At 48.3% G+C, this 23147-nt stretch overlaps 1 protein-coding gene across 2 annotated transcripts; it reads left to right on the forward strand.

Annotated features, from left to right (window-relative positions):
- The first annotated feature begins 734 nt into the window (after positions 1-734).
- BCAT2 (branched chain amino acid transaminase 2) lies at positions 735-11938 on the forward strand. 2 transcript variants are annotated; one of them, XM_081274288.1, is made up of 11 exons: positions 735-858; positions 4404-4478; positions 4797-5000; positions 7754-7864; positions 7944-8063; positions 8199-8362; positions 9843-9985; positions 10131-10216; positions 10386-10526; positions 10596-10670; positions 11542-11938. In XM_081274288.1, exons 1-11 carry the CDS (start codon positions 835-837, stop codon positions 11578-11580), a joined length of 1182 nt encoding a protein of 393 aa, XP_081130414.1. In that variant the 5' UTR covers positions 735-834; the 3' UTR covers positions 11581-11938. The 2 variants fall into 2 exon arrangements, with proteins under 2 accessions (XP_081130414.1, XP_081130415.1); XM_081274289.1 differs by lacking the exon at positions 735-858 and adding an exon at positions 905-983.
- The last annotated feature ends 11209 nt before the right edge of the window (positions 11939-23147 follow it).

A 23147-nucleotide genomic window follows, 5' to 3' on the forward strand; every position in this document is an offset into this window, starting at 1 on the left:
TGATCACGAGAGTTTGGGGCACACAGTGATGGGGGAGCACAGTCAAGAGGGTCACTGCCTCGGGTCTGAGTTGCTAGGGGGTCGGAGGGATCCTGAAGGACTGCGATTGGCTAACTCTGCCTCTGGAGTCCTGAAGCTGGGGGATGCTCCTGGAGGGGTGTAACCAGGATACCCTGCGCCAGGGGCTCTTCTTTGAGGCTTACTGATGAGTGAGATGTAGGCATGTGTGCAGTTTTTCGGGCTTCATTGATTTAAGGGACTGGAAGGAGGCATGGGGAACTCTGTGTGCTTTTAGTTCAGAGTTACAAAGAACACACATATCTTCTCCTCGTTAAGAAAAAGCCATATTCAAACAGGAAAGTATCCAGAGTGCAGAGGGAAGCTCCTTCTTCATCCTCCTCTGTCCCACTCAGCAGAGCCCTTTTCCAAAAGACACATTTCTTTATGCCTCCGCTGACATTTAAAGTGAGCTTTTCTTTTTCACAAAGAGATCGCGTAACCGAACTTTCTGCTCCTTGCTTTTGCCTTCTCTTACCTCGGGATGCTTGTCCTGGCCGGCTCTTCAGGAAAAACTCTATGAAAATACATTTTCAAAAATTACTGGGCATATGAAAACGGGGTGGGGTGAATGAGGGAGGAGTGCATTTCAGTTCCTGCCTCGTACAGCGCATGTACTCCGCAGCAAGGCCTGGCTCGCTAATTGGGGAGGCCTGGCCCCAATTGGGGTGGCCCGCGGGCAGGCATCCTGCGGGAGGGGGCGTAAGTGGGGCGGGGCCGGAACGACTTTCTTTGGGGCCGCGCCCCGGGCGGGCGCAGTTACACGCCGCACTGATCATGGCCGCGCTCGCGCTGGGGCAGGTGGGTTCGCCACGCCAGCTGGGGGTCTGGGGAACCCGGGGGTGGGGCGCACTTCCGGGAGGATCATGGGCGCGCAAGCTTTCTCGCTCAGCCCCGCTTCTCTGGCCCTGAGATTCCGTGGCGGGGTGCGTAAGAAATGGGGTCCTTTGGACAGGACCCCTAGGGTTTAAAGGGCTGGGGGTCGGGGGCAGGTAATTGTGGGGAGGGGACCTGGGAGGTTGCGGGGGAACGTGGAGGAGGGGCCCGCCCTGGGGAGGCCCGGGACCAGGGTGGGGCGGAACCGTGGCGATTGGAATAACGTCTTGGGGAGTCGGGAGGGAGCTGTCCGCGGGGGGCGCGGCGGGGATGGGGGCCCTGGACCTTAAGGAGTTGGGGCGGGAGGAAGGCACTGGGTTCAGCCTCAGGTCTCGGCTGGGAATCCGAGCCGAGGTCCTGTTTCTCGGAAGGAAAGGTCGGTAAGACAGATGGGGAAGGTTCATATGAAGTCTGCACCTGGTTAGAGATTGAGGCAGCTTCTCCCACTCAAAGTGACAGGTCCTCCGGGCAAGAACGGGAAGGTCTGTTCTTACCGATGATAAGAGATCAAAGGCCGAGAGCCTATGATTATAGAGAACAGAATTTCTTAGGAAGGAAACCACTGGGTCGATACAACCCTTGACAGCTGCAGCATAACCTTGGGAGAAATGTTTACTCTTAACTTTGCACCTGGCTTTATCTAAGTTTCTTATCCCAGGATGATGAATAGCAGGGCAGATTTTTTTTTTTACTTTTCCCAGGTCTTAGTGACAGGGATAGTTAGTGTTGGGCAGATACTGTGGGACAGGCCTGGGATATGACAGGGGCACCCTGGGCACTGATGGTGACACAGCTGAGCTATGGTGGGACAGTGCTGGGGTCTGATGGGTGTAGTTTGGGGCCATGATGTGGAGAGTCCTATCATGGCACAGTACTGCCATAGTAGGTGAGTCCTAAACTCTAATGGGACATTCCTGCGCTCTAATGAAGACGGTTTGTCCTGTAATGGAGACAGTCTGGGGCTGAACCTGAGCTGTAATGGAGACAGTCTGGGGCTGAACCTGTGATGGGCACAGTCAGGGACTTCCTGGGAGGTCCTGGAGTGTGAAGTGGACAGTGACCTGCAGGGACTGGCCTAGACTGACATGGGAATAATTCTTGGATCTGAAAGATACAGCGGCTGGGTCTTGACAGGGACAATCCTGGAATACAGAGGAAGAAGATTTTGGCTTTGGAGGGCAGATATTCCTGAGCTGTGTTGAGACACTGCTTGGTTCTGGAGGGGGAAGTCCTGGGAAGTGACTGGAGCCATCTGGGGTTCCGATGTAGAGTCTTGGATGGTCTATAGGACAGCCCTGGGCTGGGATGCAGAGTGAGTCCTGGGCTACAAAGGCAAGTTCTTGATGTGATGGGGTCAGTCCTGGGCTGTGACAAGGACAGTTTGGGGCTATGAGAGGAAAACTCCTGGTGTTTAATGATAAAACTCTTGGGCTCTGTCAAAGACAGATGTCCTGTGCTATAGGGGACACGGTGGAGGCTCAGTCATATTACAGAGCCTTTCTTGTGCACCTACCCTTCTTCTTCATTTCGTTTGGGTACTGTGGGTTGAATCCAGGGGCAGTTAACCACTGAGCCATATCTCAGGGTTCCCCCCCCACCCCGTTTTAAAATTTTGAGTTAGGATCTCACTAAGTTGCTTAGGGCCTTGCTAAATTGCTGAGGCTGTCTTTTAACTTGGGATCCTCCTGCCTTAGCCTCCTGAGCCACTGGGATTACAGGAGTGCCCCGCCACCCCTGGCCCCCTTCTTTCTTAACTCAGCCTCCATCCTTTACACTCCTGGTGTTTAATGCTGAAACTCTTGGGCTCTGTCAGAGAAGTCCATTTGCGCATTTCCTCTAGGCTCCACTCCATAGCTGGGGGCTGGGATGGCAGGGCGCCCTCCGCACCTTAGAGAAATGCCCAGGAGGAGGAAGGTAGCTTTACTCACTGTCACAGGTTTCTGACACCATGCCCCGTGCCTTCTCTGCCCTGTGGGGGTGTGCTCTGTTTTTCTGCTTCTCCTGCCTCCAAACATCTCTGAGACAGTGTCTCTCCTTCTCCCTCGGCTCTCCTGCCACCCAAGGCTCCGAGGTCTCACTTTTGTCTGTTCCTCTCCTTTCCCTTACCTTGCCTCTTGGCTTCTCTGTATTCTGCTCTCAGTCACTTCCCTGGTTTCCTCCAGGCTTTGTTACTTTGCCTGAGTTCCGCTCTCCCTCTCCCTCTCCCTCTGTCTCTCTCTGTCTCTCATCTTGGTTTTTATGTGATAGACACATTTTGGCAACTCGGCCTGGATGCCTGTTCTTTTCAGTTTGTTCTCCATTTCTGTTTCTTTTTCTCATTCTTCCACTTTCCTCTCTAAATCTCTTTTATTCATGTGTCCTGGCTTCCTCTGCTGTCTTGTCCTTGTTCTGGCTGTCCTGTACTGTGTGTTTGTTCTTCATACTGTGGCTGTCCTGTCCTTTCCTGTGCAGAGCCTTGGCCACAGGGCCAGGCAGGCTCCATGTTACACACAGAGGCCACGTGGGGGAGGGGAGGCACACACTGCAGTCAGTGAGCATTCCAGAGGCCCTTGGGCCTACACCAGCAAGGCCGCATCTCAGGCTTCACTGCCCAGAGTCTGTGACACTGCATCCCATAACCCTGTCTCCCCATAACTCACCTGCTGGCCAGTGATCCCTGCCATTCATATCCATTCTTGCCAGTTGGTGACAGCTCTCCTGGCTCATAGGGAGAGTGCAGGCTGCTCTGTGTCCTCAGTCCTACAGCCCAGCTGTCTTCCTGCAGGGTTGGGGAAAGAAGCACTGTGAGTGGGAGATCCCCAGGGTGGGCCACCCTGCTAGTCCAACAGACCACTGTGCGAGGTCCGTGAGGGAAGTGTGCACCTGAGCATGGTCTGTTGGTGATTTGGGTGGCCCCCAGGGTCCTGGTGCTGGCCCTCAGCCTCTGAGATCTGCAGGGCATTGGAGTCACTGCTGAGGTGGCACCCATGGTGTGGGGTCAGGCGCTTCAGGTGATCTCGATCTAATACCCAGAAGTAATAAGCACTGAGACTCCTGGTTCTGAGGGAAAGGGCTGGGGGCCTGGATTCCTGAGTTCTCAGGGAACAGGGCCTACAGGTCCCTTGCTCACCTGACTCCTCTTGTGACTTGGGCCCCTTGGGAGGCCTCTGCTTACCTGCACACCTTCCGTTGTCCTCGCCTTGTCTGAGCTGGTCCTAGGCTGAGGTCAAAGTTTCCTGGGGTGGGAGGCGCCTGCTTTTGACTTTGCCCAGGGTGGAGGAGGGGGCCTGGAGCCCATTCAGCTCCCTCTAGGGATGGCCCTAGTAGGACTCGGCTGGGAGCACTTGGCTAGAGCCAAATGCCCTGCCTGAATGCACGGGGACTGTGACAGGGACGCCAGAGGGTACTCCTAGGTGCAGGAAGTGACAAATGAAATACTGGGACCCTTGCTCTCTCCCACTGCTGGCACGTCACTTCTCTTTCTGTCCCAGATCTGGTCCCGGAAACTTCTCCCTGTCCCTTGGCTTCTGTGGGGTCTCAGAGGATGTGCCTCCACCAACTTCAAGGTGAAAGGAGGGACCAGAACACCAGGCTCTGAGGGAGGAGGCTGGGGCCTGGACTCTTGGGCCTCAGAGAGGGGGACAGGGGCTTGGACCCCTAAGTCTGAGGGAGGAGGGGATTGGCAGCTGGATCTGGGCATCTCCAAAGGTCTGCAGCCTGGAGGTGCAGGTGGGTGGCAGTGGTGTAGCACAACAGCCTGGGGAAAGATGAAACTGCATTTCCCAGAGTCCACTGGGGCAGGCGCTCATGAAGAGAATTATAGCTTTTCAGCTGGACACCTGTGACCAGATTCCTGGACACCTGGGTGTCCCATCTTTTCTCAGGCTGCAGACTTGCAGCTGCAAATAACGAAGGAGCCACGAAAGAAGCCCAGCCCCAGCGACTCCCTGGTGTTTGGGAAGACGTTCACCGACCACATGCTGATGGTGGAATGGAACAGGAAGAAGGGCTGGGGCCAGCCCAGGATCCAGCCCTTCCAGAATCTCACTTTGCACCCAGCCTCCTCGGCCCTCCACTACTCCCTGCAGGTGGCGTGGCCGCTGACCTCTGTCCCTGGTCCCGTGTGCATCCCCTCCTTGCTGTGCCCCTTGCCAGCTCCACCTCCCTGGGTTTGCTTTCCACAGGCTTTTTTCCACTCACTCATCACCAGCTTTCCGGGGCCTCCTGCACTTCACACTGGGGTCCTGGTTCCCTCACTCGAAACTGCACCCTGGTTACAACCTGGTGTTACCTAGGCTCCGATGAGGCAGCGGGGGAGGCCAGGGTCTCTCTAGCCTAGCTTGAAGGAAAGTGGGGCCTTTCCTGGCAAAACCTAGGAGGCTTAGGGTGTCAGTGGGGAAGGGGCCAGTCAGTGGGAAGGGGCCAGTCAGTGGGAAAGGGGCCAGTCAATGCAAGGCCCAGACAGGAAGGGCCTGGCATAATAGGGAGGAATTATGGGATTGGAGTGTGTCAGAGGACACTAGGGGTGTTATCAAGGCCACCGGAGGAACTGAGGCACTGGACCTTGTCCAGGGGTGCTGGGAGCCATGGAGGACTCTGAGCAGCGGAGGTGCAGGCCCAGCCTGGGTATAGTAGGACCTCCCTCTTGCTGTATAGACGGGAGTTGAGACTGGAGGCCAGGAGGTCAAGGCTGGGCGATGATTCAGGTAGGAGAGGATAAGTAGGCGTGGAGATCTGAACTGGGGCCAGAGCTGTGGGAATTCTCCTATAGCAGCCCTAAGGAGCTTTCCGTTTTTTGCAGCAGCAGCATAGTATTCCATCCTAACAATGTCCTGCATTAGGCAGTCCCCTATTTTGGGGCACTTGGGTTGTTTCCAGCCTTGACCTCTTATAAACACAGTTGCAATAAACAATGAAGTGCACCTGTCACTTCCTCTAAGTGCAGGTGTATCTCTCCACTCAATTTCTACAACTATTGGGTGAAAGTGCAGGTACAGTCATAATTTTGAAAGGTATTGCCACATTGTCTGCTACCGAAGTTGTATCAGTTTCTACACTCACCAGCCAAGCCTGTTTCCCCAAACCTTAGACAAGCCTTGTCCAACTTTTAGATCTTTTCCCGTCTCCCAAGTGGTTTTAAAGATTCTGTTATTTATTTATTTTTGCAGTACTGGGGATTGAACTCAGAGACTTGCACATGCTAACCATGCAGTCTACCGTTGAGCTATACCCCAAATTCCAGGTGTTTTTTTTTTTTTTAATGGAATCAAATATAATCACTCTTTTATTTTTTGGCTTTGTGATTTGTTGAATTTAGAAAGACCGTCCCCAATTTAAGGTAGAAAGCAGTTAGCTTGTGTTTTCTTCTATAGCTTTTATGGTTTAATATGCATTTTTTTTCATTCAAAATTGCACTCTCTGGAATTTTGTCTGGTGTGAGGCAGGGGTTCAGTTTCATTTGTTCCTTTGTGGGTGTTTGGTCGTCTGTCCCACTGTGAGTCAGCCCCCTCATACACAGCCACAGCTCTGTTTTTTCTTACAGTGCTGGGGATTGAACCCTGGGGGTGCTCTACCACTGAGCCACAACCCAGCTCTTGTTACTTTTTATTTTGAGATAGGGTCTCACTAAGTTGCCAAGTCTGGCCTCAAACTTTGTATCTTCCTATCTGAGCCTGGGGTTCCAGGCGCAGGCCACTGTACCCGCCCCCCCATCCCCACCCCTCTTGACCCTTATTAGTTGTATTTCCCCCCAAAATATCCTGCCTATTTTTACTTCATTCATTTCATATTCATATTAATTAAATCCACAAAACCCACGCTGTGCCAAGTGGGGTCCTGGATGCCAGGGGCTGTGGGGTCTCTGATGAACATGTCCGGTGCCCTAGGGCTCTCTCAGCCTAGGTGGACACTGAACAGGCACCCTACGGAGCCAGGGGCAGTGGCCAGGCCCCTGATGTGCGTGGGGGCGAGGCTACACCATGAAGGGTATGATACTTGCTTTTTCCTGGCTGTGTTTTGCCGTCTGTTTTTGTTTTTACTGGTGCTGGGGATGGAACCCGGGCCTTGTACCCGTAGGCGGGCACTCCACGCTGAGCCACCCCAGCCCTCGGAGGTGCCTAGGGCTGAACCCCATGACATGAGCTGGAGGACATGGGTGAAGGGAGGGAGGACCAAGCCACTGCAGACCCTGGGAGCAGGAGAAGGCCAAGGTGGCCACCTGTGGGGAGAGTGGGCAGGAGTTAGTCTAGGAGCCTGCAGGTAAGAGGCCAGGTCCAGGACCTCAGAGGCCACGGTGGGGACTTGAGCTTTCTCCTGAGAGTAGCATGGTGGGGGTGGGGATCAACTTTTTTTAAGTTAAAAAAAAAAGTTTTTATGCGACATTTGAAACACAGAAGTAGGTAATAGGAGGCACATGCTTCATGTGTTAGCTCCTGTTGGCCTAGAACCTTGTCTCCGCTGGACTTACTTCCACTGTCTTCCACTTTATGATGAGAAGCAAATCCCAGACAGTGGGTTATTCCATCCATAAATGTTTCAGTATTTCTCTAAAATACCAGGGCTCTTTCCAAACTTTCACAGGTTTATCATGCCTGAAAAATATGAGCAGTAGTTGGAGGGGCTCCTGTGGGGGTTCTCTCTGGCTCCCTGTGGTCCGCAGTATCCACAGAAGTCCACTGCCACCTTAAGTCTACCTCTGTCTGCCTGCCTCTCTGTCTGTCTGCCTGCCTCTCGCCATCTCTGACTCCATCTCTGTGTTTGTGTCTTGGTCTGTCAGTCTCTTGCTGTCCCTCTGTCTGTGATGACCCAGGGGCTCTGAGCCTCCACACACCTGTCCCCACAGCTCTTTGAGGGCTTAAAGGCGTACAGAGGCCAGGACCAGCAGGTGCGCCTCTTCCGGCCCTGGCTCAACATGGACCGCATGCTGCGCACAGCCCTGCGCCTCTGCCTGCCGGTGAGCAGCCTGGCCTGCCTGTGGGGGGACGGGGAGGGCCAGAGCTGCGGGCCTCCTGACCCGTGTGGGGCCTGCCCAGAGTTTTGACAAGGTGGAACTGCTGGAGTGCATCCGTCGGCTCATTGAGGTGGATAAGGCCTGGGTTCCTGGGGGCACCGGCACCAGCCTCTACGTGCGGCCCGTGCTCATAGGTACCGAGGTGAGCCCCCCTCAGGGCTGGGGACTCCTGGGGACCCCTGGGCTAGGGGAGGGAAAGGGGCTGGGCCTGGACTCCTGGTCTGAGAGAGGAGGCTGAGCGACTCCTGCCCCTGAGGCTGCCCCTCTGCCCTCCCAGGACTCGCTGGGTGTCAACAGCGCCAGTCAAGCCCTCCTGTTTGTCATCCTGTGTCCTGTGGGCTCCTACTTTCCTGGAGACTCGGTGACCCCTGTCTCCCTCCTGGCCGACCCGACATTCATCCGGGCCTGGATGGGTGGCGTTGGTGACTACAAGGTGGGAGGGTAAGTAGCCCCTGCACCCCTAGGATGTACCATGCACTGGAGACCAGAGGCCAGGGTGCAGTGCCCGAATTTGGGGGTGTTTCTGGATGTCAGTTTTCTTCACTGTCCTGTTTTACATGTTGGGGCAGCTCTGCCCACGGACTGGGATATGCTGTCCACTCCGTGTGCGGGGCTCAGGGCTGATGGCAAACGTTGGGACAAGGATGAGAGCATCGCACAGATGGACAGATGAACTCAGAGATGGGAGGGCCTGCATGGAGGTCGGTGGGGAAGCCAGGCTGCTCCCCTGGAGACCTCCGGAGAGGAATCCGCGTCTGGCTCATTGGTCTCTCCTCTGGGATCACTTGCCCTTGCTCACCCAGTCTAGGCTGTGCTTCCTGAGCCTGGCTCCCATAGTCACGTGGACTTCCTGTGTCATCCTTTCTCCAATAGCCTGGCTCAGCAGGGCAGGGGAGAGGCGATAGGGCCTCCTGAGTGAGGTGGAGGATGGTCACTGGTCACATCGGACAGAAAGTGGCACTGGGGGTTCATTTGAGTTCCTTCAATACACATCTCATGAGGTCTCCTTAGACCAGGCCCTGTGCTGGCTGAAGCTGGGGACACAGATGAGTCAGAGCCAGCCTGTCCTCTGGGGCTTCTGGCTGGTGGAAACTCCAGGGTCCAGAGCCGCATGGGCTCTGATGGGGGTGACATAGGGCACCATGATCAGCGTCACAGATGAGGAGGAAGGATGTTTCTTGGGTTCAAAGGTAGTAAACAAAGCCAGTGCTACTGTGGGCACATGTAGTCCCAGCTGCTCAGGAGGCTGAGGCAGGAGGATCACTCGAGTCAAGGATTTGCGATCAGCCAGGGCAACAGAGGGAGACCCTTTCTCAAAAACAAAAGGTAGTTGGTGTTTTCTAGTTGTGGGGCCACATATGTGGGGGTGGAGGGGATAGACGGGGTCACAGTGAATGTCCAGGGAAGTAAACAAGATCAGTTTTTGTGAAAGGCTCAGAACACCAGGCGTGGGCTGGGATCGTGTCCTGGGGCAGTGGGGAGTCAGGAGTGGCTGGCTAGTAGGTGAAGGTTGAGGCCCAGTCTGAGTAACAGATAAAGGTGTTAAAACAGGGTGACTCAGGGAGGAAGCCCAAAGAAGGCCAGAACCCCACATGGAGGTCTGGAAATACCTCTTGTAGGGTGTCACATGGGAAATGGTTATGGAGGACATTTGGGGATTTGGTTTGGTGAAAGGGTGAGGAAGATGGTCCCAGCAGAGCAAACGGCCGTGCACTTGTGATCTGGAGAACAGGAAGAGGCAGGAATGGGCAGACGCAGCCCAAGTCTGGACACCAAGGGAATGGCTGGGGATTGTGTGCTGGGGGGGCACTGTGGACTGGGGAGGAGCAGGGTCAGCCCTGGATGGCAACACTCTTCCAGGGCCACGGTGGGGGAAGGATGGATGTCCCCTACCCAGTCCAACCAGGCGGCCTTCCACCAGGAATTATGGGCCCACCGTGTTACTGCAACAGGAGGCACAAAAGAAGGGCTGCGAGCAGGTCCTCTGGCTGTACGGGCCTGACCACCAGCTCACTGAGGTGGGCACCATGAACATCTTCATCTACTGGACCCATGAGGACGGGGGTGAGCCCACCATGACCCAGCCAACCCTGGATGGAATCCCTAGCAGGTTGCAAGGGCCAGGGATTCTGGGAGAGGGGGAGGCTCCTAGGAGGATGGGCAGTGCTGGAAGGTGGTGGTAATGCCCTGTCCCTCACACCTGTCCTAGTGCTAGAACTGGTGACCCCCCCACTGGATGGCATCATCCTGCCTGGAGTAGTCAGACAGAGTCTGCTGGACCTGGCTCAGACCTGGGTGAGGGCGGGTGGCGTACCTCTGACGGGTCCCTGTGTGTTGGGGCTGGGGTAATATGTCATGTCTCAATCCCTTCACTCTGGGTCTGTCACCCTCCTTGGGCCTCTTTCTCACCACCCTGCAGCAGGGAATCCTCTGTGGACTCCTGTGTCTCTGCCCTTGCCCGCAGGGTGAGTTCCGGGTGGTGGAGCGCAAGATCACCATGAAGGAGTTGCTGCGGGCGCTGGAGGAGGGCCGGGTGCGGGAGGTCTTTGGCTCAGGCACCGCTTGCCAGGTCTGCCCTGTGCATCGAATTCTGTATAAAGACAAGGTGAGGTGCAAGCACGCCGGGGGCGGGAGAGAAGGGGGAGCCTAGTGCTCATGGCACCTTCTTCCCCAGCACCTCCACATTCCCACCATGGAAAATGGGCCTGAGCTTATCCTCCGCTTCCAGAAGGAGCTGAAGGCGATTCAGGTGGGTTGGACTCACTGGGGAAATGGGCTAAATGTTTGTTCCCCAGAGAAGTTCGTGTCCCTTGAGCATCTGGACTAGGAGCCCACCTCCCCCTCAACACTCCAGGAATGATAGCCGGTGCCACCTCTTATCGGCCTCTGGATCAGAAGCCTCCTGGCTGAGTAGGTGGCCTGGACCACCACCTCTTGGGGCTGAGTAATGCTGTCCTGCAAGCTTCAGGAGCCCCAGGGTAACACTGTGGTGTGAGAAGCCCCCTTCCCATGAGTCCCTGTGGCCCCTGGGTCTCCTGGTGGGAGAACTCCCCTTTCCAGGAGCTTGTGGGACCAAGGCCTGCCCTCTAGCCACAGGATTCTGCCTCCCGAAATTCCCTGGAGCCCTAGGCTTTCCCTCTGGCCTAAGAAGTTTTCTTCTTCTGAGCTTCTGGCCCTTGGCCCCCTCTCTGGCCCAAAAATGCTTCCTCCCATAAGCCTCTGGAGCATTTCTGTTCTTCCGAGCCAAGAGAGCTTTCCGAGAACCTCTGGGCTCCTTTCCTTGGCTCTCTACCTAGAGCTGCTGGGTTTCCTGGCTGCCTTTCCTGAGGACTTGGGACTACCCTTCTGGCTCTACCAGGCTTTCTAAGTTGAAAACGACTTTTCCAAAATCCTTTCCGGGTCTTCAGTAACTCCTCTCTTTGCAGCTACTTCTCCTTTAAGCCTTTGTGTCATTGCCTTGATTTTCCCTCCCCGGGATTGTTGGTGGGCCTCCTGGGAGGTGGACTACATTTCCCATGAGGTTTCAGGGTACAGTTCCAAAGGCACTCTGCTTGGGACGCCCCAGGGCCTGCTGGGAGTTGCAGTGCGGCTCCCCCTCATGCTCCTCCGTTGCCCTTCAGTATGGAACAAAAGCCCACAAGTGGATGCTCCCAGTGTGACGCTGGGCCGCGCCGACCCCTTCAGATCCGCTTCCAGCCCGGCCCCGCCTCCCGACCGCTGACTCCCCTGAAGTGCAATAAGAGGAGGCCCGGGGCCGACGCCTGGCTCTCTGACGCCCCCACGTGGTCGCTACACTCCCAAAGTCACACAGGCCAGAACCAGGCATTTTGGACCCTCGCTCCGTATCTTGGGCTCCAGGAATCAGGTACCCCTGGCTGCGGCGTGTCGTGGGGGTCAGGGAAGTGCCTTGGCCACGGCTCCACATCTCTCCGTTCTCAGGCCGGACCCGGTGCTGCCATTGGTTATTTTTCTCTCTGTTCTTGCTGCAATTTTGAAATAAAATGCCAAAGAACAAGACATTGGGTGTCATCTTCAGTGACGCAGCTCTGGGATTCTTGGGGTCTTAAAACAGGAAACTGGTTCTCAGCCCATTTTCTTTTTATTCTTGTACTGAGGGTTGAACCCAGCAGCGTTTGAACACTGAGCTACATCCCCAGCCCTTTTTCACTTTTTTTTTTTTAGTTGTAGGTGGACACACAATATATATATATATATATATATATATATATATATATATATATATATTTAATGTGGTGCTGAGGCTGGAACCCAGTGCCTCATATGTACGGGCAAACGCTCTATCACTGAGCCACAGTCCCAGCCCTCCTTTTTTACTTTTTGATTTTGAGACAGGGTCTCACTAAGTTGCCTGGGGCCTTGCTAAGTTGCTGAGGCTGGCTTTGATGGTGAGGTCCTCCTGCCTCAGCCTCCCAGTTGCTGGGATTACAGGGCATGCTGGGATTCCACTGCACCTGCCTCAGCCCATTTTAATTCCAAGGACCCAACAATCCAGGCTCCAGTGTCGTGAGGGTTCCCCCAGTTAGGGAATGCTTTCCACTTCCATACTGAGCAGCATCTTCTGGTCCTCATCTGGGCCTCCCCTTCCTCCCTGGCTTGGCAACAGCTCCATTGTTCACCCAGTCACTAGGCCAGAGCCATCAGGACTGTAGCCCTCTCAAAACCCATCTGTCCCCAAGCCCTAGTCCTTCTGTCCCCAACTGCCGTGTCCCTTCCTCTTTGTACCCTAGGCCCTGGCTCTGGCTCGAGCCTGTGTTCTTCCTGCACCCTGGTCCCAGCCTCTTCTCTGACCTCCTGGCCTCCAGTCCACTCCCTGCCTGGCCCCACGATATTTCTACACCCTGACTGTCCCTGCTGCTCAGGAGTCCCCAGTGCCCTCAGCCAATTCTGAGTGTGCCGCCATGCGCTGGCTCTCTGCTGTGGAGGGAGATCATCCACACAGTCCCTGTTCTATCCCTGTGTGACTCTGCCCTCATCCTGGCCACCTCACACACGTACTTCAGTCACTGCTGTGGAGTTTTGAAAGGAGAGTCGGAACCAGGATATCCCGTTGCCGATCTGTACTCAGAACCACGTGACCTTAGGCACGTCACTTTCTCTTTGATCCACATTGCTGGAGGGTGACTCTGTGGGACTACTTGGCACGTGTGGTCTGTGGCCTGGCCAGCAGCCCTGGAGCTGGAGCTCCAACTTCTTAGGGCAGCTGCTGTCCCAGGGTTACAGCCTCTCACTCCCTCTGCCAGCCATTGCTCAAGGGCAGTTAATGGGCCTCAGGACCCAAGGGGAAATCTGGAGGCCCTAGAGGCTTTCTTCTTTTGATAAGAGAATCTGCAAGTGCTGGCTCTTCTTCCTTCCATCTTTTTTTTTTTTTTTTTTTTTTTTGTTACTGGGGATTGAACCCAGCAGCACTTAACCACAGAGCCACACCCCTAGCCCCCCTTTTTTCCTTTTTTCTTTTCTTTTCTTTTTTTTTTTTTTTTTAATTTTGAGGCAAGGTCTTGCTAAATTGCTCACTAAATTGCTCAGGGCCTCTCTAAATAAATGAGGCTGGCCTTGAATTTAGGATCCTCTTGCATAGCCTCCCAAGCCCTTGGGATTACAGGCGTGGGCCACCATACCTGGCCCCTCCCTCCTTTGACTATTGATGGTTGGAACTGTTGCAGCCATTTTGTGCCCATGGAGTGTGGCTGCCCTCACTCTGAACATGGCAGAGCACTAAGGTGAGAAATTTCCAGTCCTCCTATGAAAACTCTGTTTCTAGATTCCTTTGTTTTGTTTTCAAAAAAATCAAAAGAAGACAAAAACCTGCTTAAGCCCCTTTTGTTATGTCATGTGTTCTTTGTGACTTTCAGTTTGATTGTGGGGTGATTTGCTGCTAAAGTCTCTTTGCTTTTTTGTATTTCTCTATGGCCTGAGCTGGTGGCCAACTGAAGATATAGGACAGATTTTTTTTTTTTTTTGCGGGGGGTGGAGGTACTGGGGATTGAACCCAGGGGCACTTAATCACTGAGCCACATCCCCAGTCCTATTTTGTATTTTATTTAAAGACAGAGTCTCGGTGAGTTGCTAAGTGCCTCCCTAAATTGCTGAGGCTGGCTTTGAACTCACGATCCTCCTGCCTCAGCCTTCCAAATTGCTGGGATTACAGATGTATACCACCACGCCTGGTTTATAGGACAGAGTTTTAAACTAAAAGACCTGAAGAGGTTTGTCAGGAGAGGGTAAGTAGCCATCATTATGAGATGAAGAGGGTCAAAGGCCCTCCTGGGGACACTGAGGATCTGAGAGGGACAGCAGTGTTTTGAAAGATCAGTTTTAAAGATCACTGACTTGCAACAGCAACTAAGATTAAGAGCTGGGTGCAGGGGGCCAGGCGTGTGTGTGTGTGTGTGTGTGTGTGTGTGTGTGTGTGTATGTGTGTGTGTGTAATCCCAGCAGCTCAGGAGGCTGAGAAGCAGGAAGATGGAGAGTTCAAGGCCAGCCTCAGCAACCTAGCAAGGCACTTAGCAACTCAGTGAGACCCTGTATCTAAATAAAATTCAAAATAGGACTGGGGATGTGGCTCTGTGGTCGAGTGACCCTGAGTACAATCCCTGGTACCAAAAAAAGATTGATTAGGTAGGGAAATGTGAACATGCCCTAGGTTATTAATTAATGAGTAAATGTTTTCTTAATTTTGGTTTTAGCTTTGAACTTAGTAAACATCGATAGATGTCATCTACATAAACTGAAGCTCTCAAGGCTTCTCAATATTTTTAAGAGTATCAGGGGGTCTCAGGACCAAAATGTTTGAGAACTACTGTCTGTGAGCCCTGCCTGGCACACAGCAAGCTCATGTGTGGGTTAAATAATAGATGACACGGCAGATCTGAGACTGCGGCAATTCTTCTCAAAGGAACATTGTTTCTTGTTTTGCATTTGCAGACATTTAAAAAGGGTCCAGGTTTTTTCTGTGTGAGATGGACATTCTGGGAAGGTTGAGTGTTTGCTTGGCATTATTGCTTCATTTGTTCAATTTGCATCTTAAATGTGATTCTTATAGTGAAGAATTATTGGGGTACACACATTCAAATTTCAGATAACCCTTTTACATTGCCTAATGGGACATGAAGGTTTTTTTGTTTTTGTTTTTGTTTTTCCATAGTAGATATTAAACCCAGGGGCTCTTAAACACTGAGCCACATTCCCAGCCTTTTCTTTTTCTTTTTCCTTTTTTATTTTTATGTGGTGCTGAGGATCGAACCCAGTGCCTCACCAGTGCTAGGCAATCGCTCCATTTTATTTTTTTGTGCTGGGAATTAAACCCAGCAGCACTTAACCACTAAGTCACATCCCCAGCCCTTTTATTTTTTATTTAGAGACAAGGCCTTGCTAAGTTGCTGAGGCTGTCTTTGAACTTGCCATCCCCTAGCCTCAACTTCCCAAGTCGTGGGGATTACAGATGGCACGTGCCCAGCCTCCCTCCCTCCCTCCTTCCATCTCTTTTTCTTTCTCTTTCTTTTTTGGTACTGGGATTGAACATGGGGCACTTTAACACAAAGCTGTGTCCCCAGTCTTATTTTTTTAAAAATGTTTTTAAATTAAATTTTGAAATAAGGTCTTGCTAAATTGCCCTAGCTGGCCTCAAACTCGCAGTTCTGCCACAATCTACCTGGTGCCTGGGACTACAGGCATGCACCAGCTTGGCCAGTGTTCAGGAGGCCCTATGAGGCCCTTGATCTGATCCCCAGCACTGTCTCTCCCCCTCAAAAAACTATTTTTCTGTAGTTGTCTCAGTGTCACTAATCATGTTTAACAGTCATGCCTTTTAGACATAAGTATTTTTATTGATTTCCAAAAAGAAACAACAATTTATAATGAATCAAAGAAATCTGAAGTAGTTTAACTGCGAATACTGTCAGTTCAAAGGTAATGAACTGGTCAAGAAAAAACACCATTTATTTTATGTAGGAACATCCAGTACCTTAAAATATAAATCGTTATAATAAAAAGGACAATATATTTTCAGTGCCACAAAAAAAGATAATATCTATGCATACCTTCTATGTTAGGAGAAAAAAATGGGAGTAAGATAACATTGAATGACAGCAATGTGAATAAAGTTAACACTATTAAATTGTACGCTTAAAAATGGTTAAGATTGTAAATTTTCTGTTATGTGGTTTTGCTACAATTAAAAACTTCAAAAAATATTTTTAAATTGAGGGAAAGAAAAACCAATGGTTTAAATAAATCAGATAAGGAAATCTCAACTAAATCGTGCAACCACAGCCAGTGCTGGGGTTAGAAGCCGCTGCAGGGTGCCTGCAGTGCTATGTGGAGGCCAAGTGTTGGCACAAAGTCTCAGAATATAGAGACGGGAAAGGCAGCTTTACAGTCCAAACACAGTTTCAGCAGTTTGCAGTGTGTCAAACTGCTGTTAAAAACACCTTTATGCCGTTATAAAAATGTACGATTATCTCCAGGAATGTTTGGGAAGTTTACCTTCAGGTGGTATTTAAGAAATCTTGGGCCTTTGGGAAAACCCCACAGCAAAACCCCACAGCAAACTTCAGAGTGAAGCTGGGGCTGGGGCTCAGTGGTAGAGCGTTTGCCTAGCACTGGTGAGGCACTGGGTTCGATCCTCAGCACCACATTAATAAATAAATAAATACCTAAATAAAGTTAAAAAAAAGGAATGAAGTTGGAGCCGGCACAGTGGTACATGCCTGTAATCCCCACAGGGGAGGCTGAGGCAGGAGGATTGTGAGTTCAAAGCCAGCCTCCACAAAAGTGAGGTTCTAAGCAACTCAATGAGACCCTGTCTCTAAATAAAATACAAAGTAGTGGTTGAGTGCCCCTGAGTTCAATCCCCAGTAACAACAACAACAAAAAAAGAAGTTGGACACTACCTCACACCAGGAGGGATTCATCTGGATGTGGCTACAGCCATCCTGGTGGTCACTACCATCCCTCCTGCCAGGTGACTCTGGCATGCCTTAGAGGGTAAACACAGTCATTAAGACACTCAGGTGAGCATTTAGAGCCAGCCACTGTCGGAGCATTTGGTTTTTTAATAGTTTGACATGTTAATAGTATTTCCTTTATAATTTTTATTTATGCATTATTATTATTATTATTATTTTGGTACTGGGGATTGAACTCAGGGGCCCTGGATCACTGAGCCACATCCCCAGCCCTATTTTGAATTTCATTTAGAGGCAGGGTTTCACTGAGTTGCTTAGCGCCTTGCTTTTGTTGAGGTTGGCTTTGAACTCACAATCCTCCTGCCTCAGCCTCCCCAGCCACTGGAATTACAGGTATGCACCACCATGCCTAGCTGTATTATGATTATTTTTTAAATTATTTTTTTCAATTGTAGTTGGACACAGTAACTTTATCTATTTATTTTTATGTGGTGCTAAGGATCGAACCCAGCGCCTTGCACTTGCTAGGTGAGCGCTCTACCACTGAGCCACAACCCCAGCCCCTTATGCATTATTATTATTGTTAATTGTTATTATTTTTAATTTTTATATATATTTTTAATTTTAGATGGATATTATACTTTTATTTTGTTTTTATGTGGTGCTGAGGATCAAACCCAGTGCCTCACACATGCAAGCACTCTACCACTGAGCCCCAGCCCTATTATTATTATTATTATTATCATCATCATCATCATCATTATTATTATACCAGGGATTGAACCCAGGGATGCTTAGCCACTGAGCCACATCACCAGCCCTTTTTATTTTTATTTTGAGATGGGGTCTTGCTAAGTTTAGGGTTTCATTAAGTTGCTGAGGCTGGCTTTCAACTTGTAACCTACTACCTCAGCCTTCCAAGGCATGGGGATTACAGGCATGTGCCACCACACCTGTCCTAAGTATTATTTTTTATTAATTTTTGATGGCGATGTTTTCTAGTAAGCCAGGTCCATCCGCTGCATGGCTGGCCTTTGTTAAGCTTAGCATATCAGTCGCTTTTTTGGCCTCAGGGCACAGGAATCTTCCTGTCTGGCTGCTGCAGGAGACATGCTTCTGTCTTCAAGACGCTAATAAATTGCCTTCTGTGCAATTCTGTCTTGTCACCTCTCTCTCCTGTCCTTCATCTTCCTCCTTTGGCACTCATTCTCGTACAACAGGTTTTCCCGAAACACATCATATACAAAAATTAACTCAAAACAGATTAAGACTTAAAACTATTACTTTCTTAGAAAACGAAAACAAAATAGGAATAAGTCTTCAGGATCTGGGATTTTTAAATGGTTTGTTTTTTTGTGTTTGTTTTTCCTTTTCGTAGTACTGGGGATTAGACGCAGGGATGCTTTACCCCTGGGCCACACCCCCAGTCCTGTCAGCCCTTTTTAATTTTTGTTTTGAGACTGGGTCTCTCAAATTGCATTGCCCAGGCTGGCCTTGAACCCCGGGCCTCCCATGCGCTCGGCAGTGCTCTTCCACAAATCCTCCTGCCTCAGGCTCCCAGGGATTACAGGAGAGTGCCACCATGCCTAGCTTGAAATGGTTTCTTTTTTTTTTTTTCCTTTTTTTTTTTATTGGTTGTTCACAACATTACAAAGCTCTTGACATATCATATTTCATACATTAGATTGAAGTGGGTTATGAACCCCCAATTTTACCCCAAATGCAGATTGCAGAATCACGTCGGTTACACATCCACAATTTTACATAATGCCCTATTAGTAATTGTTGTATTCTGCTACCTTTCCTATCCCCTACTATCCCCTCTCCCCTCCCCTCCCATCTTCTCTCTCTACCCCATCTACTGTAATTCATTTCTCTCCTTGTTTATTTTCCCATTCCCCTCACAACCTCTTATATGTAATTTTGTATAGCAATGAGGGTCTCCCTTCATTTCCATGCAATTTCCCTTTTCTCTCTCTTTCCCTCCCATCTCATGTCTCTGTTTAAAGTTAATCTTTTCTTCCTGCTCTTCCTCCCTACTCTGTTCATAGTTGCTCTCATTATATCAAAGAAGACATTTGGTATTTGTTTTTTAGGGATTGGCTAGCTTCACTAAGCATAATCTGCTCTAGTGCCATCCATTTCCCTGCAAATTCCATGATTTTGTCATTTTTTTAGTGCTGCGTAATATTCCATGGTGTATAGATGCCACATTTTTTTTTATCCATTCATCTATTGAAGGGCATCTGGGTTGGTTCCACAGTCTAGCTATTGTGAATTGTGCTGCTATGAACATCGATGTGGCAGTATCCCTGTAGCATGCTCTTTTAAGGTCTTCAGGGAATAGTCCGAGAAGGGCAATAGCAGGGTCAAATGGTGGTTCCATTCCCAGCTTTCCCAGGAATCTCCAAACTGCTTTCCACATTGGCCGCACCAATTTGCAGTCCCACCAGCAATGTACAAGCGTACCCTTTTCTCCACATCCTCGCCAGCACTTGTTGTTGTTTGACTTCATAATGGCTGCCAATCTTACTGGAGTGAGATGGTATCTTAGGGTGGTTTTGATTTGCATTTATCTGACTGCTAGAGATGGTGAGCATTTTTTCATGTACTTGTTGATTGATTGTATATCCTCCTCTGAGAAGTGTCTGTTCAGGTCCTTGGCCCATTTGTTGATTGGGTTATTTGTTATCTTATTGTCTAATTTTTTGAGTTCTTTGTATACTCTGGATATTAGGGCTCTATCTGAAGTGTGAGGAGTAAAAATTTGTTCCCAGGATGTAGGCTCCCTATTTACCTCTCTTATTGTTTCTCTTGCTGAGAAAAAACTTTTTAGTTTAAGTAAGTCCCATTTGTTGATTCTTGTTATTAACTCTTGTGCTATGGGTGTCCTATTAAGGAATTTGGAGCCCGACCCCACAATATGTAGATCGGAGCCAACTTTTTCTTCTATCAGACGCAGAGTCTCTGATTTGATATCAAGCTCCTTGATCCATTTTGAGTTAACTTTTGTGCATGGTGAGAGAAAGGGATTCAGTTTCATTTTGTTGCATATGGATTTCCAGTTTTCCCAACACCATTTGTTGAAGATGCTATCCTTCCTCCATTGCATGCTTTTAGCCCCTTTATCAAATATAAGATAGTTGTAACTTTGTGGATTAGCCTCTGTGTCCTCTATTCTATACCATTGGTCCACCCGCCTGTTTTGGTACCAGTACCATGCTGTTTTTGTCACTATTGCTCTGTAATATAGTTTGAAATCTGGTATCGCTATACCGCCTGATTCACACTTCCTGCTTAGAATTGCTTTTGCCATTCTGGGTCTTTTATTTTTCCATATGAATTTCATGATTGCTTTATCTATTTCTATAAGAAATGCCGTTGGGATTTTGATTGGCATTGCATTAAACCTGTAGAGAACTTTTGGTAATATTGCCATTTTGATAATGTTAGTTCTGCCTATCCATGAACAGGGTATATTTTTCCATCTTCTAAGATCTTCTTCTACTTCTCTCTTTAGGGTTCTGTAGTTTTCATTGTATAAATCTTTCACCTCTTTTGTTAGGTTGATTCCCAAGTATTTTATTTTTTTTGAGGATATTGTGAATGGAATGTTTTTCCTCATTTCCGTTTCAGAAGTTTTGTCACTGATATACAGAAATGCCTTTGATTTATGCGTGTTGATTTTATATCCTGCCACTTTGCTGAATTCATTTATTAGTTCTAGTAGTTTCTTTGTAGATCCTTTTGGGTCTTCTAGGTATAGAATCATGTCGTCCGCAAATAGTGATAATTTAAGTTCTTCTTTTCCTATTTTTATGCCTTTAATTTCTTTTGTCTGTCTAATTGCTCTGGCTAGTATTTCAAGGACTAAATTAAATAGAAGTGGTGAGAGAGGGCATCCCTGTCTTGTTCAAGATTTTAGAGGGAATGCCTTCAACTTTTGTCCATTCAGAATGATGCTAGCCTGAGGCTTAGCATAGATAGCTTTTACAATGTCAAGGTAAGTTCCTGTTATCCCTAGTTTTTCTAATGTTTTGAACATAAAGGGATGCTGTACTTTGTCGAATGCTTTCTCTGTATCTATAGAGATGATCATATGGTTCTTATCTTTAAGTCTATTGATGTGATGAATAACATTTATTGATTTCCGTATATTGAACCATCCTTGCATCCCAGGGATGAATCCTACTTGATCATGGTGCACAATTTTTTTGATGTGTTTTTGTATTGGATTCGCCAGAATTTTATTGAGGATTTTTGCATCTAGGTTCATTAGAGATATTGGTCTGTAGTTTTCTTTCTTTGAGGTGTCTTTGTCTGGTTTCGGAATCAGGGTGATGTTGGCCTCATAGAATGAAGTTGGAAGAGCTCCCTCTTTTTCTATTTCCTGAAATAACTTGAAAAGTATTGGTATTAATTCTTCTTTAAAGGTTTTGTAAAACTCCGCTGTATACCCATCCGGTCCTGGGCTTTTCTTGGTTGGTAGTCTTTTGATGGCTTCTTCAATTTCATCCATTGATATTGGTCTGTTCAAATTGTGTGTATCCTCCTGACTCAGTCTGGGCAAATCATATGACTTAAGAAATTTATCGATGTCTTCACTATCTTCTATTTTATTGGAATATAGGTTTTCAAAATAATTTCTAATTGTCTTCTGTATTTCTGTAGCATCTGTTGTGATATTGCCTTTTTCATCCCGTATGTTAGTAATTTGAGTTCTCTCTCTTCTTCTCTTCGTTAGCATGGCTAAAGGTCTGTCGATCTTATTTATTTTTTCGAAGAACCAACTTTTAGTTTTGTTAATTTTTTCAGTAGTTTCTTTTGTTTCAATTTCATTGATTTCCGCTCTGATTTTAATTATTTCTTGCCTTCTGCTACATTTGCTGTTGTTTTGCTCTTCCTTTTCTAGGGCTTTGAGATGAAGTGTGAGCTCATTTATTTGTTGGTTTTTTCTTTTTTTGAGGAATGACCACCAGGCGATGAATTTTCCTCTTAAAACTGCTTTCATTGTATCCTATAGATTCCGATATGTTGTGTCTGTATTTTCATTTATCTCTAAGTAAGAATTTTTTTCATTTCCTCCTTTATGTCTTCTGTAACCCATTGATCATTCAGTAACATATTGTTCATTTTCCATGTGATGTAGGATTTTTCCTTCCTTCTTTTATCATTGATTTCCAGTTTCATTCCATTATGATCAGATAAAATGCATGGTATTATCTCCACCCCTTTATATTTACTGAGGGTTGCCCTATGGCATAATATATGGTCTATTTTTGAGAAGGATCCATGTGCTGCTGAGAAAAAAGTATATCCATTTGATGATGGTTGATATATTCTATATATGTCATTTAAGTCTAGGTTATTGATTGTGGTATTGAGTTCTATAGTTTCTTTATTCAACTTTTGTTTGGAGGATCTGTCCAATGGTGAGAGAGGTGTGTTGAAGTCACCCATAATTATTGTGTTGTGGTCTATTTGAATCTTGAACTTGAGGAGAATTTGTTTTATGAATGTCGCAGCACCATTATTTGGTGCATAAATATTGATAATTGTTATGTCTTGTTGGTGAATGGTTCCTTTTAACAGTATATAATGTCCTTCCTTATCCCTTTTGATTAACTTAGTCTTGAAGTCGATTTTATTCGATATGAGGATGGCCACCCCTGCTTGCTTACAAGGACCGTGTGCGTAGTATATTTTTTCCCATCCTTTCACCTTCAGCCTGTGTATGTCTTTTCCAATCAGATGTGTCTCCTGGAGGCAGCATATTGTTGGATTTGTTTTTTTAATCCATGATACCAGCCTATGTCGCTTTATTGGAGAGTTTAAGCCATTAACATTCAGAGTTACTATTGATATATGGTTTGTACTTCCATCCATGTTTGATTATTTATCCTTTTTAAAAAAAATTTAGTTTGTTTCTCCATGATTATCTTTCCCCTCGCCCTCTGTCTTTACCGAGGCACTTCCTACTGATGGTTTTGGTTATTGTTTTTCATTTCTTCCTCGTGTAGTGTTTTGCTCAAAATGCTTTGTAATGCTGGTTTTCTGGCTGCAAATTCTTTAACTTTTGTTTATCATGAAAGATTTTTATTTCGTTGTCATACCTGAAGCTTAATTTTGCTGGATACAGAATTCTTGGTTGGCATCCATTGTCTTTCAGTGTTTGAAATATGTTGTTCCAGGATCTTCTCGCTTTCAGTGTCTGTGATGAAAAATCCGTTGTTAACCTTATTGGTTTACCCCTGAATGTAATCTGTCTCCTTTCTCTTGTAGCTTTTAATATTTTCTCTTTG

Source organism: Spermophilus citellus (genome assembly GCF_964194105.1).
Source record: "Spermophilus citellus genome assembly, chromosome: 18".
Lineage (NCBI taxonomy): Eukaryota > Metazoa > Chordata > Mammalia > Rodentia > Sciuridae > Spermophilus > Spermophilus citellus.